This window comes from Protopterus annectens, chromosome 5.part0 (assembly GCF_019279795.1).
Source record: "Protopterus annectens isolate FY-2018-M chromosome 5.part0, PAN1.0, whole genome shotgun sequence".
Lineage (NCBI taxonomy): Eukaryota > Metazoa > Chordata > Ceratodontiformes > Protopteridae > Protopterus > Protopterus annectens.
This window is the reverse complement of record NC_056735.1, coordinates 1,445,771,522-1,445,798,340: the sequence shown is the minus strand read 5'-3', so window position 1 is coordinate 1,445,798,340 and position 26,819 is coordinate 1,445,771,522. Positions and strand designations below refer to the sequence as shown.

The 26,819-nt window shown below is 40.8% G+C and overlaps 1 protein-coding gene across 2 annotated transcripts in view; it reads right to left on the bottom strand.

The window, feature by feature from the left end:
• TPP2 (tripeptidyl peptidase 2) overlaps positions 1–26,819 on the bottom strand; it is a 2,672,548-nt gene that overhangs the window by 1,570,274 nt on the left and 1,075,455 nt on the right. For both annotated transcript variants that reach the window (XM_044071246.1, XM_044071247.1), the window contains exon 13: positions 15,120–15,291. In XM_044071246.1, coding sequence (XP_043927181.1) covers positions 15,120–15,291 — 172 coding nt within the window. The remainder of the gene's footprint in view (positions 1–15,119; positions 15,292–26,819) is intronic.

Sequence of the window (26,819 nt, the reverse complement as noted above, 5' to 3'; positions counted from 1 at the left end):
GAGGGACCACTCGTGGGGTAAAAGAATGGTCCTGCTTAATCTGTCCGCAATCACATTGGACTTCCCCCGTATGTGCGTTGCCATTAGAAAGCGGTTGGTAGCTACTGCCCAGTGCCAAAGTCTCATGGCTTCTCTGCATAGTGGGTAAGACCTGGTTCCACCTTGCTTGTTTATGTACCACACCACCGACATGTTGTCGGATAGGATAGTAATCGGGCCCTGTGGGAGAGCGTGATGGAGAGCTTGGAGTACCAATAGTACCGCTCTCATCTCCAGGACATTGATATGCAAATGCGTTTCCTGGATCTGCCATGTGCCTTGGACCGACCTGTCCAGGTAATGACCCCCCCACCCTACCTGGGAGGCGTCCGTAGTCACAGTGGCAATGGGACGTTGAGGTATAAAGGGTCGCCCTGGTCGAGATTTGATTGGAGAAGCCACCAATGCAGATCTCGACGGCAACTTTCCGTGATTATGATTAAGTGGTTCAAGGAAGTTCCTGATAAGACCATTGAACCGACAGTAGCCATTGTAAAATTCGCATGTGAAGTCTGGCCAAGGGAACTAAAAGTATGGTCGACGCCATCGAGCCCAACAGTTGTAGGATCCGATGGGCCGGGGCTCTTTGTAGGGGGAGACAGGATTTGACTTGATCTTGTAAGACCTGAATTCTTGCTGCCGGTAAAAGGCGCATTCTTTTTGTGTCTAAGTCTGCACCTATGAAAGTAATACGCTGAGATGGCTGTAGTACAGATTTTTGCAAATTGAACGCGATCCCCAAAAAACGGCCCAAGGTGAACGTGGCTCTGAGCGCTTGGAGTAGTAGATGCTCGGAGGTGGCAGTAAGGAGCCAGTCGTCTAGATAAGGAAACACCTGGAATCCCAGACTTCTCAGGTGAGCAGTTACCACTGCCAGACACTTGGTGAACACCCTGGGGGCTGTGGTGAGACCAAAGGGCAGTGCTCAGAATTGGAAATGACTGACTCCGAGGCGGAAGCGTAAATGTCTCCTGGACTCTTGAGCTATGGGAATGTGATAGTAAGCATCCTGGAGATCTATGGAGCACATCCATGCATCTTTTCCAGCAAAGGAAGAATAGATTGAAGAGTGACCATTCGGAATTTGGACTTCTTTACGAAACGATTCAATGAACTGAGGTCCAAAATGGGCCTGAAGTCCCCTGTCTTTTTTGGTACCAAAAATAATTTTGAGTAAGTTCCTGATCCGATCTGGTCGATGGGGACAGGCTGGATGGCTCTTTTTTCTAGCAGCTTTGAAACCTCTAATGCTGCCTGATCCCGCTGACTGGGTGGTACATCCGGGATTTCCCTTAAAGAAAGGGGGGGTTTGTTGAAGGGGATGATATAACCTCCAGTAATAATGCGAAGCACCCACTGATTGCTTGTTATGGATTCCCAAGCTTGTGGGTGCGCCGCAAAGCGACCCCCGACTGGCTCCGGAGTTGCACAGTCGGGCAACAACTCAGGAACGCTGGTTGTATGAAGAACCACGAAAGGAATCGCGGTCTCCAGAGTTACGGGGGCCTCTGCCACCTCTGGGGCGGCGTCTTCCAAAATCCCCCCCCCCCCGCCTCTGGAGGGGGAATCACTGGGTGGAGTAGGGAAAGACTTCTGAGATTTTCTAAACCACATTTTCCCTCCTCTCCCAGCCTTGGGGTAAGGCCTAGAAGGAGCGGAAAATCGGGCCCCAACGGCAGTCAAAGTCTTGCCCTCCTGCTCGCACCGAGTTAGTGTGTCCTTCACCTTGGGTCCAAACAAAGATGACCCATCAAAGGGGGCGTCGGCGAAGGAAGACTTGAAGGCCTCCGCGAACGAACACAAGCGTAACCAGGCTTGTCTCCTGAGGGCAATGCCTGTTCCCGCTGCTCTACTCGCCCCTTCGGCCGCATATGAAATGAGCCTCATGGACGAGTTAACAATAGAAAAGAGGGTAGTCATCTGTGCGCCAACAGTCGGGGCCAGCGCCTCAGGTAGGTTACCAACAAGAGAGTCATTTAGCTCTTTGAGAAGATCCCTTTGGAGCCTCGTAAAATGACTTAAGTAGTTTAGCGACCGTAAGGCAAAGGCCGCTGAAGACAGGGTACGCTTCCCGTACCTATCCATACTCCTAGAATCCTTATTAGGAGGATGAACAGACGTCGAAGCCTCTGCCACGTCCTGCTGTATGGCAGAAGCCACCACCAAAGCATCTACAGGCACACCCTTTGTGAGAAACTCCTTCTGGGGGGGGCTGACAAAAATTTATTGGGCCTCGCAGGCACCGGTTCCACAGAATCAGGGTGTTCCCACGCCCTTCGAGAAACCAAATCAAGGAGATCATCGAAGGGCGGAGACACCCAGGAGGCGGAAGGCTGGGCCCCAAAGGCCTTGAGGAAGACTGACTCCTCAGCTGAAGAGGTTTTGGCTTGCCAGTCACCTCTCTGTCTCAGAATCTCCAAGATATCTGAGAAGGAGATATCATCCGAAGATGATTTGGGGGACCCTTCTGCGTCATCGAGGTCAGTATCCGATGTAATAGACTCATCTTGGGAGTCTACGTGCTTCCTCTTACACAATTTCTTCCGTGGGGGTTCATCCGAAGCAGTTTCGGACGGACCACCCGGAAGAAGGGAACCCGATGGGGTATCCTCAGGCCCTGGGGCCCGCTGCCGGGGCTGCAACACAACAGAGGCAGCAGTCTCCAAATCTAGGGATGGTGAGGTAGGATGTTGGTGAACCGGCAAAGGCATGGCCAGCGCTCCTCATGGCCTCAAAGGCCGGACCTCCAGAATCCAAGGAGGTCACTGGTCTAGAGGCCACGATGGCACTGGGAATTCCAGCAGCCGATGCTCCGAGAGGAAGACTAGGCACCGAAGCACCCAATCCCAAAGTATTCCCCTCGGGCCCGGCTGAAGAGGTCGCAGTACCAAACCCTGAACCGGAGGACAGGGTAGGAAGCACAGTCGGAACCGAGAGACCTCGAAGGGGTCTCTGCTCTGACCGTATGGCTCCGCTTTGCTCCACCACCACCGACTCCAACAGCTCCGAGGAGGTTGGAGGAGGAATCGAATGTGTTGGAGGGGGGATCGGCTCCGAAGCTAACTGTGCTGGAGCCGAGACCAATTTAGTAAACACTGGAGATTGGAATAGCCTCTGTAAAACCCTATCCAGGTCCGAATCTGAAAGTCTCGATGATTTAGAGGAGGTAGACAATCGAGAAGACTTTCCTCTCGGCTCCGAGAGAGAAGGGGACCGGCTCCGAAACGGCTCCAATGCTATCGGCGCCGACCGAAGGAGCCTTCTCCGGAGCCGAGGGGGAAGAGTCTGAGCTGCACACTTCCACCGGCTCCGAAGCCATTGGAACCAATGGAGGTGATTCACCTCTCGATACTCCAACTTGCGGCTCCGACGGCAATGGAGCCGAGGTAGGAGGTATCGAGGCAGACCCTTCGACCCTCGGCCCTGAAGTCAGTGGAGCCGAGGAAGAAGAGGTCAATTTTGTCTTTTTAGAAGTCGGCTCCGACGGACTTGTCGGAGCCGACGATCTTTTCTTTTTGGAAGCAACAGGTAGATCTAAGGCTTCCTCAAAAGAAGGCTTGATAAGCCCTTTCAATATTAATTTGTTCTTGCGTTCTTGAAGAACTCTAGATGAGAACACATGACAGACGCTACAAGTCTCTTGCAGATGTTTCGGACCCAAACAATAAACACATACTGAATGACTGTCTGTAATGGACATTTTATATTTGCACCGAGTGCATTTTTTAAAACCTGACTTTTGTTCCTTAGACATGATACAGGCCACAACAAGTACAACTCTAAGGAAATACTACTCTACCACAACAAGTATAGCACTACACACAAATTGCGCCAACTGAAAAGCGCGAGACACACTGGCGCGAGTACTGGTGAAAGTTTACCTCACAACAATATGAAAAGTTAAACGGCCCAAAGCCCTCTAATTTAAACGGGCTTTGCCCAAAAAACAACTAACCAAAGGTTAATAAAAACTAAAATCACTCAAAAGGTAGGGCAAAGGCCCTAAACGGGCCTTGCCCGACTGAACAAATTAAATTTTTTGGACACAAGCACTCAACAAAAAAACAATAAGAACTAGTAAGAAATAGCTGTTAAAACAGCTGTTTGGTTAATATGGACAAAAATTCCCTAGGTCAAGGACCAATAAGGTAAAAAGAACCACTTAGCTCCAGCCAAGTCGAGACCACGTCCAGCTTGTTAAGCGGCAAACGAGATCTGGGGAAGCAGGTGTAGTGCATCCTGGGATAGGGAGTAGCCCAGCCAATGAGAGACTTCGTGCTAGTGTATTAGTTGCCGAGTCGGAGCCGATGGATCGGCTCCGAACCCATCTGTTGTGAATGTAGGCGAGATAGGATCCCATTACATCTGCTAGCTTGTGGTGGTGGAAAAGGCTGTTTATTTTTCTTATTTTTGTGGGTTGAAGAAGGACTGATTGTGGGACTGGTAGTCTGTTCCATTGCCAAGCTGAAAATGGTGCCTCTTTCTAGGGAAAAAAACAGCAGTAAATGCCAGTAACCACTACCAGCTCACAAAAATTACTTTTTTGACAGATTTCTCCACAGAAAAATGTGTTCAATTACTTTATGCCAATTTTAAACTGACAGGAAAAGAAGAAGAGCTCCATTTAAAAGTATGTTATGGTCTCAACACAGTCTATTACAACACAACACTCCAAGCTTTAAAACAACTTTCCTGAAGAGGAAAGTAATAAAAATAAAATTAAGAAAATAGAAGCTCTGACCAAATCTCTTCCATTCAACAAATTTCAGCAGTAGGACGAAAGGATTCTTGGCAGCTTCCTTTAACTATGACAGTTCAACCACAGCAGCTGGTGGGATCAGAGGATTCATTACAGCAGGCAGCACACCTTGAGATGGTTTACAAAAGGCCTAATGTCATCACAACTTAAAGGACTTCCTAGATTTGCATCAATAGTTTTCTACATTACCATTCTATGAGAGGCCACAAAATGCATTCTTCTCAACCTTCAAGGGGAGTAGAGGATAAGCTTCTGGTTTCCTCCATGAATTTTATGATTAGGCACAGAATAAAAGAGAAATGTTGGAGGCTTAAAGAAATCTCCCCTACTCTACAAAAATGGGGGCACACCACATTCTGTTGAACATTAGTGAATCGTGGTGCTTCACTATAAGATCTAAACTACATTGATTTTCAGCTTCAAGAAAGGATTAGAGAAGACACGTAAGGTTGTCCCACACTGTGACTTCTTCACTCAGGATGTGAATTGTTAAGAGAGCAATTTCCCTATGCCCACTGATAGAGACTTGCATCACCTCTCTGCATAAGGAATAAGAGCGCATGCTCTCTTACATGTTTACATGTACCATAATGATTAGACAGGACCAAGAAAGGCCTTGCAACCGGCTTTCCATCTTCAGCTATCCATATCAAAAGAGCAGAGTCAGTAGCTCAACAGGTTGTACACTCGCCTTTGGTGCTGAAAGAGCAGAAAGCTGTAGGTTTTATCCCACTCGGGGTGACTGAATTAATTTTCAAATTACTGATACTGTAGTGCAACAGTAGGTGAAGCTGCACTTCTGAGCGTGCCATCCTTTCATGAAACATTAAAATGAGGTCCTACCTGCTGAGATAGATGAGAAGTTCTCACAGCAAAATAAGAGTAGGGGAATTTCCTCTGGTAGTACTTTAACCTTGGGTTACCCCTGAAAACAGGCAACTAACCTAATGGGATTAACCTGGTCAGCAAAGGATAAATAAAAAAAAAATGAATTTATACCAATCAATCAACAACTCTTTCATTATGCCAACTGATCAAAAAAAAAAGTAATGACCTGAACAGCTTTCAGCAAACCAAGTTTCTCAAAACTAAACTGCATGATTGTACAGAGTCTCCTTCTACAGGGGAGACTACTCCACTGGAACCATGAAGAAGCATAGATAATTGGCAAACAGTATTATCACAGTAAGTGTCATCAGAACTTGTGACTGGTTAATCAGCAAGAAATAGACACCTGTACACTGGTAGAGGCTCCTCATTACTCTAGGGCTAGGTGACAGAAGTCTAACACCAACTAAATTACCAAACATTTGTGGTACACTTGCAGCCACTGATAACTCACACTCCACTGCAAAACTCATACTCAGGCAAGCAAAAGAAAAAAGTGACTAGATGATGTTCAGAAAATGCAGTTTAAGGTCCAAGCTGGGACTTTGAATGCATCCACTACTCAAGGAAGGCCATGACCTCTACAGCCTCCTCCTCCTCCACAGGAAGTAATGACTGACACTGTGAACTGCTTTCCTACCACTTCTTTTCAGGGATGCCACCAGTGGATCCTTTTTTGGGTCTACTAGAAGCCAGATGTCCAGCATTAACAAAGCTCCTTCTCCAGTAAGGTCTCGATCACCATGACTGTCACTTTCCTAAATACTGTAGCTGCACTTAACAGATCAAATGGCATCATTTGCACTGGCAATCATATTCATCTATTATACTGTAAAGGAAGCTCCTTTGTGTACCTCAGAAAACAAGCCAGAAGCTCTCCATTCTTATAAAAAATATAAAACGTATGTCATGCAGCAGAGGCAAAACCTCTTGAAGAATCTACATCTAGTTCTTGACTTAAGGAATATGCTCCCTTGTCCAGAATGGGATGGAAATATTCCACTCAACTCTGAATTAAGAAAGTATGACAGCAGAACCTTCAGTTTCATTCTGAAGAGACTCTCCCACAAACGTGCAAGGAGTTGAATGAGCAATAGCTAGGCACCAGCTGTCAGGATACGAAGTATAGATATTAGTGTTTATGACTGCAAACAGCACTAGGACTGGATTCATACAGAACCAGATCTTTGCTCAGGCCAGTTTATCTGTATTCCCAAGAACCTATGAAGGGCAAGTCTGAAAGACAGGTCATGCCACAAGACCATCTTGTGAACATCCTTCCTTTGGACCATCAAGACCTTATGGACCAGAAGGGGAGGCTGGACAAGAAATGTCCTCTGTCCCAAAAGCCAGGTGACTCAAGGGAGCTTCTCACAGGGATCAAGACAGTCAGCGGAGCAGTCTAGCTGATTAGATGAGGGCTAGATAGTACTGAGACCATTAATCTTAAATGTTTTTTAAAGTATCGTAAATTAGCTATCACTAAAGACATTGATTTGTCTTTTTTCTTTAATTCTTGAACACTGTCTTTAACTTTTGTGTCATTCAATTAGTTGTTACTGAGTTAATTAATTGCTAAGAGAGTGTATTTAATGCATTGTTTCTTTTACTGAGTGTATTCTGATGAAGTCGTTTGATGAAAGCAGATATTAAAATTTTTATACGCTATTGTTTGCAGTTTGTGGATATCACTTCGTTCAGTTCCTTCTGCCATTTCGTTTTATTTGTGTTTTGTGGCTTCTCGCATTTATTTGTTCAATACAGCCTTTCCATGGCGAAGGTTGCTGACGATACCTTGCTCAATTTGACTGTCCATTCCACACCTACATCGGGGGCAGACAAAGTGAACAGCTTGCTCATAGCTACTTTAGTTGACATTCAAAGTTCCCTAAAGTTTTTAGTAGCTAAGGCCAGTGGTCCTGACAACGCGATACAAGCTTCTAGTCCTGTCGAGTCCATTCCGGAGTTGGACACAGTAATTGATTTGGGAAGCCCTTTGCAAGTGGATAACGAGCGTGGAGCAAAGAAACAACATTTGCCATTTCGCGCTCGTAATGGTGGAGGTGCAAGTTGTGAGCAGCTACTTAGCCGAGGGAATAATCCCTTTAGTGCTTCTGGTCGGGGTTTTTATGAAGTAAACCATGAACAACTCAACGGTCAACGGGAGCATCTATTAAAACTGCTCAAAAGGTACAAATCGCTTGACTTAGAGAATTGTTATTTTTCTCATTGTATTGAACTGGGCATAGTCCCAAAGGGGCTACAGTTTTTTAAATGCCCAAACGGCGTTGGTTTGGGCCACCCTATGTTTGAAACTTTAGTCTCTTTTTTTAATGAAGCTGGCTTGCGCTTTCTTAAACTTTTAATTGACAACAACATTCACAAAATGGGTTTGTTAAAGGATGAAATTAGTGAAATTGAAGCTCATGTTAAAAGTAAGCTTACAGCTGATAACTTTGGCACATTTTTTCAACATTTATCGCAGGAGGTACATCAGCATTCAACTGATGTGACGAACAGGAAACAGTCAAAGTTGGAACGTGATATTACTTCTTACCGAAACAAGACTGCATATGATAATTTTGCTTTAAATTATCGAAGTAACAGCAGTAAAGGACAGGGGATTCATTTTACTAATAAGCGTACATATAGCGCTGCTGTCTCTGTCCTTAAAACTGACAATTTTGTTTCTGCGCCTAATGGTACTGACAAAAATGCCAGTTCTGATATTCCACACGTGGCGTCCACTTTGTCAGTTGACAAGATATTGTTTGACAATAACACAGACAATGGCGTTGTCGAATGAAATCAACAAGATTCTGTTGTTGACAATTTTTCCAACAAATTGGACACAGATAAAGCTTGTAAATGCAGATCAAGTACTATTCTTATTGATTCTTCTGTCAACAAAAAGAATCAGTTTTCTAACAACAATAAAACAACTGTGTTAACTAGAAGTCGGACTTTTTTGGGGTCCAATTCATCGGGGGACGAAGCTTAACTGAACAAATGGACAGTTTTAGCGTTATTAATTTAACCAAACATGTTTTCAATGATACAGAAATGAAAGTCTTAAAATATGGGTTAAATTTCATTCCCAACAATAGAGCTAACTACAGTAGAACCATCATTGACATCAAAAAATTTGCAAGGAAGTTGAACTTATCTTATGTGATGCATGATTTGCCTTATATTAACAATGCTTTAATTAAGCCATCTAGCTATACACCCAGATTACATCACACAATCAAAGTATTTGAAGATCTTTGTATTGAAGACACTGACAAATTGTTAAGATCTAAAAGTTATGTTCATGATAATTTAAGTTTTCATGAAAGGAAGGCTTTAAAAAATTTAAAAACTTTGAGTAGCAAATTTAGATTTATGAAAAGTGACAAAGGATCAAACATAGTTATTATGGATCAGGAATTATATAACATCAACATGTTAAAAATATTAAACAATACAGTTGAATATGAGCACGTCACCCTTTATGATATTTATAAACGTTTTTGACTAATACATTCTCATTTGTATGAGGCACTCATGTCAGGGGAAATTAGTTTTGAACTACATGATTTTTGTGTTGTTCAAGAACCAAAAATAGGGGTCATTTTTGGGATTCCTAAGACCCATAAAGATTTAAGAAATCCCCCATTCAGACCTATAGTTTCTTCACCTCATTCCATCACTGAGGGAGTCTCTTTAGTTATAGATGCTGTTTTGGGGCCTCTTGTAAATAATGATCCATCCTTTGTCAGAGATTCATGGCATTTTTTGGACAAATTGAGAATTTTCTCTGAAAGTGGGGTTTTTGATCCAGACAGACATGTCCTTTTCACTATGGATGTCATTTCATTATACACCTGCATCCCACATGATGAGGGTGTGGAAGCCATACGTAGTTTTTTACACAAAAAGAAATATTTTAACAACAGTGTCATATCCACAATCTGCAGATTATTAGAAATTATTTTGGACAACAATTTCTTTTTATTTAACAACAGGTATTACAAACAAAATAGAGGTGTCGCCATGGGTTCGCCGGCGGCACCTGCTTATGCGAATTTAGTCATGGCATGGTGGGAGCTTGAATGTATTCCCATTTTGATGAGTAAGTTTCACATTAATTTCTACTGTAGATACATTGATGATTTAATTTTTATTATTGATGGTAGTATTGACACTGTTGTAGCTTTTATTTTTGAAGTTAATTCTCAACCTGGTTATTTGAAATTTACCAAAGGAGATAAGGGTTTGGCGGTTAATTTTTTAGACATCCATTTGTGGTGGGACATTACTGATCGCAGATACCACAGTAAGATCTTCAGGAAGGAAACTTTCACCAACGGATATCTACATTATTCAAGCGGACACCCGAAACATGTCATTAGGAACATTCTTAGGGGACAATACATCAGAGCCTGTCGTATGACTACTAGAGAACAAGATTTAGTACAGGAATTTCATTTTATTGCCTCAATGTTTTTACAAAGGGGTTATGATGAAAATTTATTAATTGATAGTGGTAATGAAGTTTTTAACAAACGTTCAACTCATTTTCCTGCTATACTTGACAAGTCAGTTGATACTACAGTTAATGTCCACAGTAAAAGACAATTTATGAGATTTAATTCTAAATTATTGTGTTCCCTGGAAATGAGTAGCGACTCCAATCGTATTAGGGCTATATTGGAGAGGAACTGGAGAGTTCTTCAAGGAAATCATGACATTGTTTGTGCTGTTGGAATTAAACCGAGCTTTGTGTTTCGTAATAATTATAACATTAAACAAATTTTAGAATGTCACACTTTAGATGAAAGTTCCACCATCAATAGAAAGAAAGGTATGTTTTGTTGCCATCAGTGTAAGATTTGTAGATACATTTCTGAAGGGCCCTACATTACTGTAGTAACATCAGACAGAATTTTGGAAGTTCCTGGTTATGTTAATTGTAACACCTGTGGAGTTGTTTACATTAGTACATGCAGTGTGTGCCCTGCATTTTATGTGGAAATGACCACAAGAAGTTTGGGTACACGCACAAAGGAACATCTATACAGTATTAGAAGTGAAGGTCAAAACAACGCTTTATATAAACATTATGTTGTCTGTTCTTCTTTCAAGAAATTCATTTTTTCTGTTTTAGAAGTTTGTAAACCAGACATGAGGGCTGGTGATTTTAAAAACTACTTAGAACAAAGAGAGACACTTTGGCAGATTAAATTAAAATCAGACAAAACCCCAGGTCTAAATGAGACCATTAATCTTAAATGTTTTTTAAAGTATCGTAAATTAGCTATCACTAAAGACATTGATTTGTCTTTTTTCTTTAATTCTTGAACACTGTGTCTTTAACTTTTGTGTCATTCAATTAGTTGTTACTGAGTTAATTAATTGCTAAGAGAGTGTATTTAATGCATTGTCTCTTTTACTGAGTGTATTCTGATGAAGTCGTTTGATGAAAGCGGATATTAAATTTTTATACGCTATTGTTTGCAGTTTGTGGATATCACTTCGTTCAGTTCCTTCTACCATTTCGTTTTATTTGTGTTTTGTGGCTTCTCGCATTTAAGTGGGAGACTATCTTGAAAATCGATTTAGCTCTAGACGTTTGTGACATTTTTGCCACTCACTTCTTTAGCCTTCACACAGTGGTAAGGCCTGGTGCTGTACAAGGGAGCCTCCATCTGATTCTGGTGCTCTGGGCAATCTTCACCTTCATTATTCTCTCACAAGTAACTAAGAACTTTTAACTCCTGTGTGTCTGTGGGAGGGATAAACCATTGACACAAGTGGCAAATAATATGTATGCAACATGCTCCTATCACAGCCCAGAGACAGTGTCAGAGTATGTAAAGATATACAATTTAGCAGCTACTTAGAAAGCTTTGGTACAGTAAATCTCAAACACAGTAAATGTTCCATGAAAAAAAATTAGGATCAAAACCTAAATCGTGTAAGCAGCAGACAAAAAATTGAACTCAGGGCTAATGTGTATCCTCCAAGGGTAGTACATGACATCACAACTTGTGCACACCAAACGTGGAACTCCCAAGGCAAAAAGTGTCAAACTAGAATGTAAGGAAAAGTGTATGTACTCAATGATGCCATAGAATACTCAATGATGGTAGACCTGTCTGCTTCCCTACAAGAAACTCAACCAGTGAGAAGGACAGACGACAAAGCTGAACAGACTCCACAAAATGCTGCCTAGTATAAACTATAAGGGGCACAATACACACCTGATTGTGAGGTGCACATCAACATTAAAAGCTGGGTCCTCTGGTATGGAGCAATGTCATATATGACATTAGACAAAAAAAGAGTTGTAGAAGATAAAGCTGTCAGTGTCTGCAACTCAGCTGGTAGCACTCTGCCCTTGGAGGCTGGAAGATCAGAAGACAGAGGGTTATCTTCCCACAACAGGTACATGGATTAATGTTTTTAATACTGAAACTGCAGTGCGCCATGAGAGGGTAATGCATTATTGAACTGTGTCATCTTCAGATGACATGTTAATCAGAGCTCCCCTCTATCTGAGTTAGTGGTAGCGCAGGTGGATATAAAAGATCCAGATGTAAAAAATATACATTACAGAGGGCTTTATTAAAAAAAATCTTTATGTACAAGAACAAACATTCTCTACTTCATTCTCAACACAACATTAACATCTAGTAAAGTATAAGACTATTCCTTTGGAATGGACAAGCAGCTTAACACACAAAGGCATTTCCTTTTGGATTGCACATGCTGTTGTTTGCGGGTTTGACTGGTTGTATTATCATGCCATCACTGGAAATTTGGAGTGGGTGCTTGCCATACATTCAAGTAAAGTACCTATAAAGTTTAACAAAAAAATATGTTGTTGTTTGTCTTTTCGGCTTTTCCCGGTTAGGGGTCACCACAGTGGAACTCCAGTCTGCTAATGATTGGCAGTACATTTTTTTATGGTGCCGAGTTGCCAGCCCGATGTCCAACCTTCAGCGAAGGCACGCCCATTCTCGCATATCTTTCGGAGGCCACTCAACCATGGGGAGGACATGCAGACTCCACACAGAAGGCACTCCAGCCATGAATCGAACAGGAGAACCTCTTGCTGTGAGGCAGCAATGCTACCGCTGTATGCACTGCATTTATCTTTAAGTGGAACCTGGATAATCAGACTAGTAATGTCTTTCGGCTTTTCCCAGTTAGGGGTCGGCATTCCACAGGGGAATGCCGGTCCACTTGTGATTGGCAGTAGATTTTTACAGTGCCGAGGTGCCAGCTCGATGCCCAACCTCCAATGAAGGCATACTCATTCACGCATGGATGTACTTGCATGTCTTTAAACGTCACTCAGCTGGGGGGAGGACATGCAGACTCCACACAGAAGGTGCTCTAGCCAAGAATCGAATCAGAGAACCTCTTGCTGTGAGGCAATCAGACTGATATTCATAAATTCACCCCAAGATTGATTGACAGAAGAAAGATACAGTCTAGGGTAGGAACTAGCAAGGCATAATGGTTGCAATACTCAGTAGCATTGTTCTTCCTATGACTCCTATACTCCATTTCTATGGGGAAAACAGTAAGGGGAAAAGGAAATAAGATCTTGTAACTTTCTTCAGAATGAGGAAACAATTATATTCCTGGAAGAACTGATGCACAGCACAGTATTCCTCTAAGGAAAACCCTAACTGTGAGCCGAGGAGACAAGTGTGGCTCCAAAAGGACATAAGCTGACAAGTCAAAACACTGTACCTGAGTAGAAGTGTAAGAAAATCTTAACACAAGAAAATGTGTTTCTGGACATGATCACCTTGATCCACCTAAAACTGGTAATTAATTGAAGAACAACACCCAACTGCCTCCACACCGGGCCTTTGGGAAGGCCTTAGGATTGTTGTTGATTACTAGTGGGTAGCTTGTGACTTCTAGATGAATGTCACAACACTTTGCTATCAGACCACAACCTCTTTACAAATCTTCATGGGAATTACAGTTCTTTGCAGTCTGCTGTTTGATCTGTTTCTGTGTGCCAAGCCTAAACAATATCTGGCACTTTCTACTCTGCATCTATGAAAAAGAAAGCAAAGGTGGCTGAAACTTGATATCTATGGTTCTGGCAGTTTTACCATATCTTTCCATGCTTTTCAGATCTGCTTTGACTTCTGATCCAAACAGACAACAATCCTGAGAATGGAAATCAATAAATGCTTCCTTCTTAACCTTAGAAATGTATATTAGGTAGAGCCACAAAAGCCATCAAATATAATGCCAGATCCAATGGCCTTGGAAAAACTCTTTGATGCCTAGTAAATGACATGTATCACAAGACTGACCACACAGCTGCCAACTGGGATACATGTTTATCCTTAGTTAGCTCATCTAGCAACTGTTATATTACCTGATGTATTTCATTTGAAATCAAAGACATGCATGTTCAAAATGAAAGACATGTAAAGATATTACAAACACATGCGTCTGAAGCATTTCTCCCCAGGTCTCCACTAAAAATTGGCTTTACTCCAAGTCGGACTTTCCTGGTACGCAAATGTTACATAAATAAATAAATAACATTTGAGATATCTCTCTGGAAGTACACTATGTGAGCAAAATAATTAAGCACACCTGCAGAAAAAATGGAAGGTGCATACATTCCTTTCCCAAGATGATCCACCTTTCTGAATTACTTATCTGTTGGGAGAAAGACAGGGCTCTGTGGATGTGGAGCACTTTGGAGAACAGTTGGTGAAACTCCACTCCCAGGGAGGTCACAGGAAATGGAGCCTTTCTAAGCTCTATTGGTGTCCACCTTGAGAATGTCCTCCAATGGAGGGATCATCTAAGAAGATTGCTAAGTAGACTGAAAGACCCTTGCAACATCATCTGCAGGGAGGATATGGAGTGTGTGGGCTTCAAGTAGAAAAAAATAAAAATAAGAGTCCAAAATTTAAAAAAGGAAGAATTCTGTGGTCAAATTTCTTTTCTGGCAACCAAGAGACAAGCAAAAATTTAAGTGGGCAACAATGAAGTATGCCAAGTGCATACCTATGTCAGTACAGTCCAGCATGAAACCTGCTTTAGTACCTACAGTGAAGGAGGAACCCACTGCTTTTGTAACTTCTGAGCAGAGGGTGGCACAGGTAAAATCAGACTAGACCCCACTGTTACAATATTTTGTCAGTGCCCCTTTCCAAAAAGAGACAAGGCAGCTACAAAAAAAAATGGACAAATCAACAAAGCTTTATTTGTGAATAAAGCAAATATCATTTAATGATAAGGAGACCTCCCAAGTAAGACAGACACATTCACTAGGACTGGAAAAAAAATTGCACACTTTTGCAACTGTAATACAAAAACATGTAAAACTGCACATGCCAAATTTATGAATAATAAAATCAATGATGTAATTAACTCTGAATTACAAATAATGGAAAAAATGTACCTGAATTTTCTGGAAAAAATGGCTCAATCCCTACTCCAAAGTCTGAGGATGCAGCTAATTGAACAGGTTCTCTGAGGTAGATTCCATGGTTGTTTCCAACAGTAATAGTAAAGCCCAGATTATTGGTTTGCAATGATGCATTCTGAATGAGGTAGTCATAAGCTTTATCAACCTACAAAATAATCCACATATACATCAAATGTATCTTTCCAAACACATTTTCAAGAGAGGACTTTGCATAGTTTGTAGATCTTCACTGTGAAACAAAACAGACTCTCAAAGCATATTCACAGGCAAAACACGTCAGGTGCTGTTTTGATCAGAAAATTTTCTCAAACTGCTTATGTTGAGGGGTCAGTGGAGGAATTTGATGGGGGTTCTTTCAGAACCGCATAAATGAACTTCAGTAATAACTATTGCATATGTCCAGTATTACGCAGCAAAATGTAGTAAGAAAATTAACAAAATATATGCCTGAAAACAGATATCCAGGCCACAAGGCGCCTCATCTGTATTATTTGTATCAACAAATACTTCACATTCTTACTAACCTAACCTCTCATCATACTATCTTGTCTATACCTTTCAACAGCTGCCCTCTCCCTACTCCTAGGGTGGACTTGTATATTTTTATTTTTATTTCATAGCACAGTAGACTACAGTAATATTTTTATATACTGAACAAAATATTTAATCATTTTTTTTACATTACTGGCCTCTTTCTTCATCCTTTACTGTATCTTATGCATTCCACTATTAAAGTGTATGTATATATATATTTTTTAATTACATTTGTACTACTGTTTTATTTATTTAACTCTGTGGAGCTTTTCTCCCCGGCTCTCCAAATAGGTGTTTATTACCCAGTCGAAATTTCCTGTTAAACAAATGTCACTAAATAAAGTCCAACAAACCCCATTAATTACAAATACTTCACTTTGAAATAACTCAAGCATACACATTATGAATTAAATATTATACGTTTTGCATTACATAATGGAACTATCTGTAACAGTTTACTAAAACTACTTATTTTAGGACCAAAAAAATCGCATCCACATTAAAGTTATTTCTTCTGCTACACAATGCACATCCTAAATGGTGTCCAAAGTAAAGAAACCAGGCCAACAAATGTGTTGTACTTTGTAACAGACAGCTGTAAACATGCAATTGTGGAAAACTGTTGAGAAAAAAGGAACACCACCAATACAAAATGTGAAACATTCTTAGCGCATGTCACATATGCCCAAATGGTAGAAGTCTAGTATACAGTCATGTTCAAGGGCTTCTGACCTGATCAGGCAGTACACCATTTAGAGAAAAAAAGATATGAAAAATGTTGAGCATTTCAAATCACAGGCTTCTTCTAGAAGGGCTTAAGGATCCATCACTTTTCTCATGTGCTGTGCTCCTACTTTAAGGCTCATTGTAAAGCAATCATTCTGACTTTGAAACAAACAAAACTTCTGTTACCAGGACCACGTCAAACCAGGCTGTCAAACTGTGTGCCACATGAATATTGGGCAGATAAACTAAAAAGGCTGAAAGTGTGTGTTTTATCTAGTACAAAGGCTGAAATGTGTGTGTTTTATCTAGTACAAAGGCTGAAACATGTGTGTTTTATCTAGTACTAACATTGTTCAATGCACTCATTTAACATCCTCAAATAACAAAAAGCTAATGCCAACAGCACTGTTTCCTTACAAGTTGGTTCTGGTTTGATAAGTAGCATTCAGGCAGTTAAAAGTTTATTGTCTCTTAAAAAAGGTAGATACTTAATGCAGGATGACTGTTTATGAGAGATGTTTTTAAAGGTGAAGTTATTTTTTCTCCACTTTTATGCAGCTATGGATTTAGCATATACAAGTTCAGAGAGTGTGGGGAGCAAGTCCCCACATGGAGTATGCATGCCAACTTATCCCTTGCAAAAAAACACTTATTTTACTCTCAGTGCATGGGCTTTGCAGGAGCAGTGTGTACTTGATCAACTGTGATCAATCACGAAGCAATCATTCAAAGGGAAAACTTTGTTGACAACTGTTAACTTACTCCTGCATATACTGCTGAACTGAAGAAAATGTCAAGAATCAAACGTGAATGAGAGGATACAAAGCCACTCTTACGATGTTGCAGTATTCATGTCACTTAAGCAAGAGACCATCTAGCTGGAAGAATGGGATTGTACAGTGTGCAAACCTATTCTAAAGGACTGATGAAGCAGATATAATCCTGAATGTGTTTTTGACAAATTAGGTATAATCCTGAATGTGTTTTATCATTAAGCATCTAGCTTTTGATAAAAAAAAAAAAAAAAAAAAAAAAAAAAAAAAAAAAAACTTTCATTAGGTCCATTCAAATAATTAAAACCGACATTAGTTTCACATTTTCTGAGGATGTAAACTGAGTGCACTGGGCAGTGTTTGTACTAGATAAAACACACAAATTTCCGCCTTTTTTTAGTAAACCTGCCTAATATTAATAAGGCACACAGTTTGACAGCCTGGTTTGACGTGGTCCTGGTAACAGAAGTTTCGGGTTTCTTTTGAAATTTGAATGAATACTCTGCAAATGATCCTTAAAGTAGGTGCACAGCTTACAAGAAAAGTGATAGATCCTTAAGCCCTTCTTGCAGAGTCATAATTCAAACTGCTTTTCATCTAAATAAGAATGTAATGTACAATTGTGTAAGATGAACTTATACCAGTAGATGTCTGAATGATCACTGCTGTAGCCTTAATTATATAGGTTACTGTATATCCTGCAAAGAATATAACAGCCAGTCAGCGTCCCAAGCTTCAGGGCATTTTCTATGCACCAAAACTGTCAAGCAGCTCAAGCTGAGCTGACAAAGACAAGTTTGGGTGTGAAGCCTTTCAAAGCTTTCCTGCCAACAGGGAGAGGAGGGCTGAGCCCTGAAAAGGAAAAGCTAAGAACAACAACAAACATAAATAAATAAATAAATGCCTACACCCTGGCATAAAAAAACACACCAAAAACAAGGGAGGGGGTGGACAAAGGGACAACTACTGGAGTAGTGCTCATTTGAACACCTACTGTTATGTTAAGTTCAGCTTCCACAACTATACTACGTCCTTTATATTGATCACGGCTGTAGTAGCCTTAGTTATATGGGTAGATTACCATACCTAACTATATTTGGGAGGTGGAAGTTGAAGGATCCAGCAGCCCCCCCCTCCCCCGAGAATGGTCTGTGCAAAGCTTGATCAAGACCTAAAAATGAATCAAGCTTACAGTACTTTGCAAAAGTATTTACAAAGGACCAAGCAGCAGCTTCTACAATAAATTTGAAATCCAACCCTTTCCAAAAAGCCATAAATGATGGCAAGGCCCTGGTAGAGTGGGCTTGACATTGTCTGTAATAAATTTGTAATGAACAGTCTTAGACAACCATTTGGAGATAAGTCTGCTTTGACAAAAGTTTTCCCTTCTTATGTTCACAAGCAATGAACAACAGTTCTCAAAAAAGCCCTGTCCCTGTGGAAAATGACATAAGGTTGACGCATCATAACAGCTTGCAACTCATGTGCCCTTCTAGCAGAGGTCAGACCAATCAGTAAAACTGTTTTCTATGTTAAGAAACTCAAGGTAGCCAAATTAGCTTACTTAAATGGAACAAGTGTTAGCTTCTCTAACACTAACGCTTTTCAAGAACATTTTAACATCAGAGTGCATTGAAAGAAGAGGATCTATAGGCAGATGAGCTGAAATGGCCGATAAATAAACCATGACAGATGAATAAGAAAGGCCACAGGACAGTAACTCACACAAATATTGCACAACCAGAGAACAATTAGCCTTGAATGGGTGCTGATTATTTGTTGCCACCAAGTAGAAAATCTTATCCATCGGTTAATATATGATTTTCTAGTACAAGGATTTCTAGCCGCCATTAGTACCTGCTGCATGTCCTCAGAAAACAGATGCTTAAAAGAAATTAAGACCCTATCATCCAGGCAGTCAATTGAAAATAACTGATGCATGGGTGCATGAAACACCCTAGGCATGTGTGAGAAGATCAAATCTGTGAGGCAGCTTGTAGTAATTGCCCCTGGCCATTAACAAAAGAAGGGAGAACAACAGTTGCCTGGGACAGAAGAGAGTCATCACAATGATCATGGGTGATTCCTTGTGAATCTTCAGAAGTACCCTAGATATTAGCCGAATGGGTGGAAAAGCATACAAAAACATTCCTGTGCAAGGAAATGAAAAGGCTTTCGTCCTCAAGGCCTTCTTGTATGGTGTCCTGGAACAGAATCTTGCCAGATGATTGTTCGGACAGGAGGCAAAGAAGTCTACTTAAGAAATTCCCTAAATATGGATAACATCTTGGAAGATGCCCTGATCTACTTTCTATTTGTGAGGGACTGCCCTGGTCCTGCTCAGCTCGTCTGCCACACAGTTTTGCACTGACAGACTTTAGGATGCCTGTAGAGTGTGAATGTGATATAAACTGAGCATTCAAGTGCACCAGATTATGCGGAACGCTCCTCATTTAATGACAAGCGAAACTGCTGTTCTGCATTGAACAGCTGTGGCTCTGCTGCAAGGATTTTGATTGGTTTGTGTACCACAATTACTGCCAATCGGCATTGCAGTATACAAACCAATGCACAGGTCTGCTGCCCTTCCGCATTACACAGCAGTGGCTGTGCAACGCAGTCTCTGATTGGCTCGTAGACCGCATTTACAGCCAATCGTGACCGTATTCTACGAGCCAATTAAATAAATAGTCTCAGGAGGGTGGGAGCCAATCAGAGCTCCCCAATACTAGCCAATAACATTCCAGGAAGCATTTTCACACCAAAATAATGGCTTGAAAAAGGCTTCCAGGAATCAGGGATTTTACTTTTTAGGTCCAATATCTTGGAAAGACGACCGGGAAGAAGGAAGGAGCACATTGAAGACATTGGGAGTCAGGATTCAGAAGTGGCCAGAACAGAAGGCTGAGGTTTTATTTTGCTGCTGCCTGCTGCTAGACTACCAGGATCATCATAGTTTGTGCCATGGTCACTGTGGTGGATTATTTGTGCTGCTGGAGTCTTTGGCTAACTGCATATTGAGCTGGTGCTGTGTACCTAGGCAAAGGCAAGTGTTTTAGCTGCAATGGCTGCAAGTATTTCACTTGAGAACTGGTATGCTAGCACAGATCCTGTTATTCTAGCAACTTTCCAAGTTTATAAGAGCAATATTTAGCGCCTGTAATTTTGTGTTGCTTGTTTCTAGTATGTTTCTGAAGTCTGACAGAAACTGAGCAATTGTATGCCAACACAGATGCTGTTATAAACTTAAAAAGTTGCTAGAATAACAGTAATATTTAAAGTTTCTCCATTTTTGTACTGCTTGTCCCCCTAGTATGATTCTGAAGTCTGAAAGTAATTGAGCAATTGTGTGCCAACACAGATCCTGTTATTGTAGCAATATTTCTAAGGTTATAAGAGCAATATTTAAAGTGTCTCTGTGTTTGTACTGCTTGTCCCCTAGTACGTCTCGGACAGTAATTGCCATTTTTTGTTTTGCAGAAACTGTATGCCAAGCCAGGTCCTGTTATTCTAGCAACTTTCTAAATTTATAAGGGCAGTATTTAAAATGTCTCTGCATTTGTACTGTTTGTCCCCCAAGAACGTCTCTGAAAGTAATTGCCATTTTTTTTTTGGAGGAACTAAATGCCAAGACCGATCTTGTTATTCTAGCAATATTTCTAAGTTTATAAGAGCAATATTTCTAAGTTTATAAGAGCAATATTTAGTCTATGTTTGTGCTGCTTGTCCCCTACTACATCTCTGAGAGTAACTGCCATTTTTCTTTTTTGCAGAAACTGAAGAGCAATATTTAAAGTCTCTCTATGCTTGTGCTGCTTGTCCCCCTAGTATGTCTCTGAAAGTAATTGCCATTTTTTTTTTTTAGAGAAACTGAATGCCAAGACAGATTCTGTTATTCTAGCAATACTTCAATGTTTATAAGAGCAATATTTCTAAGGTTATAAGAACAATATTTAAAGAGTCTCTGTGTTTGTGCTGCTTGTCCCCCTAGTACTTCTCGGACAGTAATTGCAATTTTTTTGCAGAAACTGTATGACAAGACAGGTCCCTGTTGCTCTAGCAACTTTCTAAGTTTATAAGAACAATAGAAGTTCTGTGTTTGTGCTGCTTCTTCCCCAGTACATCTCTGAAAGTAATTGCCACTTTTTTTGGAGAAACTGAATGCCAAGACAGATCCTGTTATTCTAGCAATATTTCTAAGTTTATAAAAGCAGTATTTAAAGTGCATCTATGTTTTTGCTGCTTGTCGCCCCAGTACATCTCAGAAAGTAATTGTCTTTTTTTTTTTTTTTGCAGAAACTGTATGCCAAGCCAGGTTCTGTTATTCTAGCAACTTTCTAAGTTTAAGAGAAATATAAGTTTATAAGAGCAATATTTAAAATGTGTCTGTGTTTGTACTGCTTGTCCACCAGTCTCTGAAAGTAATTGCCGCTTTTTTTTTTTGGGAGAAATTGAATGCCAAGACAGATCCTGTTCTAGCAATATTTCTAAAGTTATAAGAGCAATATTTAAAGTGTCTTTATGTTTGTGCTGCTTGTCTCCCTAGTATGTCTCGGAGAGGAATTGCCATTTTTTTTTTTTTGCAGAAACTGTAGGCCAAGCCAGGTCCTGTTATTCTAGAAACTTTCTAAGTTTATAAGAGCAATATTTGAAGTGTCTGTATGTTGGTGCTGCTTGTCTCCCTATTATGTTGGGCTTTGTCCAGATTTCTTGCACTAAGAGGTTGAGAGGTATGTCAGGATGGATGTCAAAAGTGAGTTACTTATAGTAATGAGAAGCTTTAATGTATCCGGTTTTGTTTTCTGGTAGAACTTTAAGAGTGTAACTTGGTCTTGCATTCTTTGCTCGTAACTGTTCTATGGCATGATGTCTTTAATGGCACATTCTTGTAAAAGTACAGAGGGCCCTGGTTTTAAGTACCTTTTTTAGGCACCTTTGCCAGGCCCAGACCTGGCTGTAGGACAAGGGTAGAACACATCTAAAGTGGTGAATGTAAAATGCAAGTAGTATTGTCATGGTGTTTGTTGCAATGCGTTTGTTAAGCTGGATGTGTTTATCCTTGGCATGGATTTTGAGATATAATCAAGGGTGTTTTGAGTACTGAATGTCATGAAAGTCGCTCTTCCATTCGGCAACACAGGTTAGGTGGGCAAGTGAGCACCAGAGGATTGAAAGTGTTGTCGTCGAAGCAAGGAAGTGAATCATGCAGGCCTTTATAGTATACAAAAGGTACAGAGATGAGCAAGAGAAGAGGGTGCAAAGTCAGGAAACTTCCAGGGATATGGGTAGGTTATGGCCCTATTGTCTCATATATTTGCTGCTGAGGAGGTTTTCTAATTTTACTTTCTGCACTATAGCCCCATTTGTTTGTCATTGTTTAGCACCACTGTTTTACAAACCTGCTAAGTACAGACTGCCTAGATTACAATGAGTACAGGGATATAGCTACAGATCGCACCCCAAAGAAGAGAAGATACACAATTTTTCAGCCAGGTTGGGCAAGTGCCTTTGACTGGCTTTCTATGAGTAGACGTGGAGTGAACTATGCCTTCTGCAAGACGTGTAATACAAATTTCACAATCCATTACAGGGGCTGACATGATCTGCAACGACATGCCAACAGTGAGAAACACAGGCAGAATTGCAAGCATGCAGTTGGGAGATCTATGGTGGATTTCTTTGGACCTCAGAGTTTAGCAAGTATAAAGGTGGCTGACGCAGAAGTTGGTTTTGTGTCTCTCTTTGCTAAACACAACTTATCATTTGCAGCAGGAGAACACACCCTGAGATTTATGAAGAAGTGTGGAGAGGATCAAGATGTTCTCCGTAAAATGACATGTGGACCAACGAAGGCAGCATGCATTGCACGGGATGCTCTGGGGCCTCATTGCCAGAATGATGCTGCAGCAGCCTGCCAGAAATCACCATTCTGTGTGTATATGGACCAAAGCACAGACATGGGAGATGACAAACTGTTAGTGATCCTTGTTGGTTACCTTGATGAAAAGGCAAGCAAAAATGTGATATGGTTCCTTCATATGCCAGAATGTGTGCCAGGAACTAGACAAGCAATGTTTGATTCTTTAATGTCCATTCTGGTAAAATTTAACATTCCAGTTTCCAACATTGTGGGCTTTTCTTCAGACATTACTGCCTCAATGACTGGAAAACGCAATTCTGTTTTATCTCTTTTAAAGGAGTTGAAGCCTACCATTGTAAATGTGTGATGTCTATGCCACCTGGCAGATCTCTGTAGTAAGGCTGCTGTAAAAGCACTACATTCACCAGTTGAAGAACGTATATCAGATGTGTACTGCCACTTCAGTTCCAGTGCATAAAGACAAAAAAAACTGCAAAAATTTGCTTTGTTCACAGATGCTGACCCCCTCAAGATCATTAGACATGCACCTACTAGATGGCTCAGTCTTGGTAAGGTTATTAACAGAACCCTGGACATGTGGCCAGCTCTAAAATTCATATTCTCTGTCTGCAGAGCCATGGTCTGCTAAGATTGACAATTTCTAAAAACCTGCAGCGTCATGAAGTGCATATGGTTTTTATGTTTCTTCAGTATACACTGGAACCCTTACTGGAGTTCAACATACAGCTTCAGAGCTGAGAAAGTCAGCTATTGACACTGCATGCCACTGTTCATAAACTCCTGCAGCAGTATGTTGGCAGACTCCTCAGACCTGCAGCTACTGTCAGACTAATCAGACACAGTAATGTGTCAGTGTTGACTGACAGTAGCTGTGTTCTTCCAAATGGTGAACTGTGTATTGGCTATGAAGTCAAGCAGTACATGAACAGCCATGAGGAGGATATTGCCAGCACAGTCATTGAATTTAACTTTTATAAAAAATTTACAGCTTTTTATGCTGCAGTGCTGCAGAAAATGCTGAAAAAGTTTCCCATGCAGGATCACTTAATGAAAGATGCTGCATTAGTTATTAATCCTGCCAAAAAATTGGACATTTCTTTGGGATTTGTCAGGGATGTTGGTTTCCATCTGGGTGCATGTGAAAATGATGTTGAGGCTGAACAATTCAATGAGTTTACCCAATATCAGATCGAGGACATGGGGAATCTGACAGGCCCAGTAGATGGGCCCCACTCATGTGTGTCAAAGTACTGGGCACACCTTCTGAGGGAACCTTTGCACCGAAGGGAAAAAGCAGCTGATGATGAGTCTACTTTGCTTGCCACACTATAATGCACAAGCTGACAGAGCATTTAGCATGGTGTGAAAAGTGAAAACTGAACTGCGTCAGTCTCTGTGTGTAAAAACATTGAACTCTTTGTGGCAGTTAAAATGAATGAAGAACTGGACTGCTGTGATGTTAATCTGGCAAAACATGCTTTAGAGGCTGCCAAGAAAGCCACAGCAGCATACAATAAGTCTACATCTGACATATGACAGGATGCTGTTTAACTTGCTCTAACTAAAATGTGTGTGACTTGTAATATGTCTGTTTAGAAAATGTAGTAAATGTGATTTTTACTTTTGTAAAGTGCCGTTTCATTTACTTATGGTGTGGTTATGGTATTGCAGATTATCAAATAAAGGTTTTGGATTTGAGAAGTGGGTCTTGTTGAATTTTACTGTTATACCATGCTCCATGGCAATGGCACGTTTCGCACATTGCAAAAATAGAGTGTTCCACATTTTGACCATTTGTCACACATTGTTAGGGTCTGCGTTCCACACGGGCTTCTTAAGAGGTTGAGACCTATGGATATAAAGCTATATCACAAGCTAATGTAGCTAACAAACAAAGAGGGTATGACCTGGTTCCTCCTTGCTTGTTGATTTAGTATTGTATGTAACCATTTAAAGAGGTCCCAGGATCTGTACTGAGTGGAAGGTAGAAAAATTCCTGGATTTAAGGATATCCGATGTCTCCACCAAAAGATTTCTCTTTTGACAAACTCCAGTACTGGGATCTGAAAAGATAAAGGAATTAGACAAAGAGATTTCAGACATCACTGTATCTTTTTAATGTGGTCTTGCCAATGGTATCAGGAGAATTATAGATGCCATGAGACCCAAAATCCTGAGGTATTCCCTCAGTGATTGAAGTCTGAGTGGAAAACCTAAGAAACAGATCTAGATAAAGATCTATTTTTTCCTGTGGAAAAAAGCTCTTTGAACTGAGGTGTCTAGCTGACATCCCAAGAACACAATTATGTGTGAGAAGGCCAGAAAGACTTTTGAACATTCTCCTGAAATCCCAGTCTGTGCAAGAGATCTCTCACCTGACAGAAACAAAGAGAGGGGGAGAGGGAAAGATTCCTAACATCTTGAAAAAAACCTTTGCAAAAATATGCAAGCCATCTAACTAAGGAAAATGAAGAAATCCTGTAGCCTTCAATGAGCTATAATCAGAGCTAGACACTTTGTGAGCATGCTTGGTGTAGTGGATAGTCGAACTTTTAAGGCAGAGAACCGATAATGTGATAGAGACACAATGAACCTTAAGAAACATCTGAAGTCTAGATGAATAGGGATGTGATGATAAAAAAACATTATGTACTTACCATAATGTTCCATCTGTGTTGTCCATTGTCATTCTTCCTCAACTGTTGGTTCAAATCCAATCCTCGGATCTGGCTCAACCATTTCTGAAGCTTGTGGCCACCAAAAACTCTCAAGCGCCTCCCTTACCCATAATGCATCAACCACTAACATACCTTAGATCTTGTTTGCTGTCTCACAAAGGAGAAAGATTCACTGCAACTTTCTTTGCAGAAAGATCATGTCTAGAGCTCAATATTAAGGACAGTTGTGTCCTTATAGTCTCTTGTTCTTCCAGAAGTTCAAAAAATACAAAGGATTGGGGGCTGGTAGGTGGGAAGTTGAAGAAGAATGAAAATGGGCAACACAGATGGGATATTATGGTATGTACATAACTTTTTTTTTATCCAATGTTGTCAATTTTTATTCTATCCTCAACTGTTGGGACAGAGTCCCCAGCTACCTAAAATCCCAGATGGACTCAAAGGAAGGATATTCCTGAGCAGTTGAACCAAAAACTGCTCTTCTCCTCAAGCCCAGATCCAGTTTGTAATGAGTGATAAAGGTATAAGGATGGATAAAGTTGCAGCTGCACATATGTCATCCATGGAAGCTCTAGAGAGAAATACTGTAGCAGCCATGGACCTAGTTGAATGGGCTCTTAGAGGTCTTGATAAGGGATATAAATGATATGCAAATCTGTCAACCATCTGACTGAAGTTACCTTTGCAACTGATTTGTCCAATTTAGAATCTGCAAAGGATATGAATAAATGGTCTGTCTTTCTAATTTCTTTTGTCCTATGTAAGTAAAAACGTAATGGTCTGTGAACCTCCAATAATGCAACATATATTCATTGTTTGTAAATTTAGGAAAAAAGACTTGCAAATTAATGGACTGATTGACAGTGGATTCTGATACCCCCTTAAGAAGGAAAGAGGCATTGGTACTTAATGTGACTCTATCCTCATGAAAGATCAAGGAGGGAGGTTCAGATGACAATGCTTGAAGTTCTGAAATTCTTCTTGCAGAGATAATGGCAAATAGAAAGACAGCTTTCCGGGGCAGGAACTTAAGATCACATTTTACTGCTGGTTCAAAGGGTGAATAAATCAAGGCTTGCAC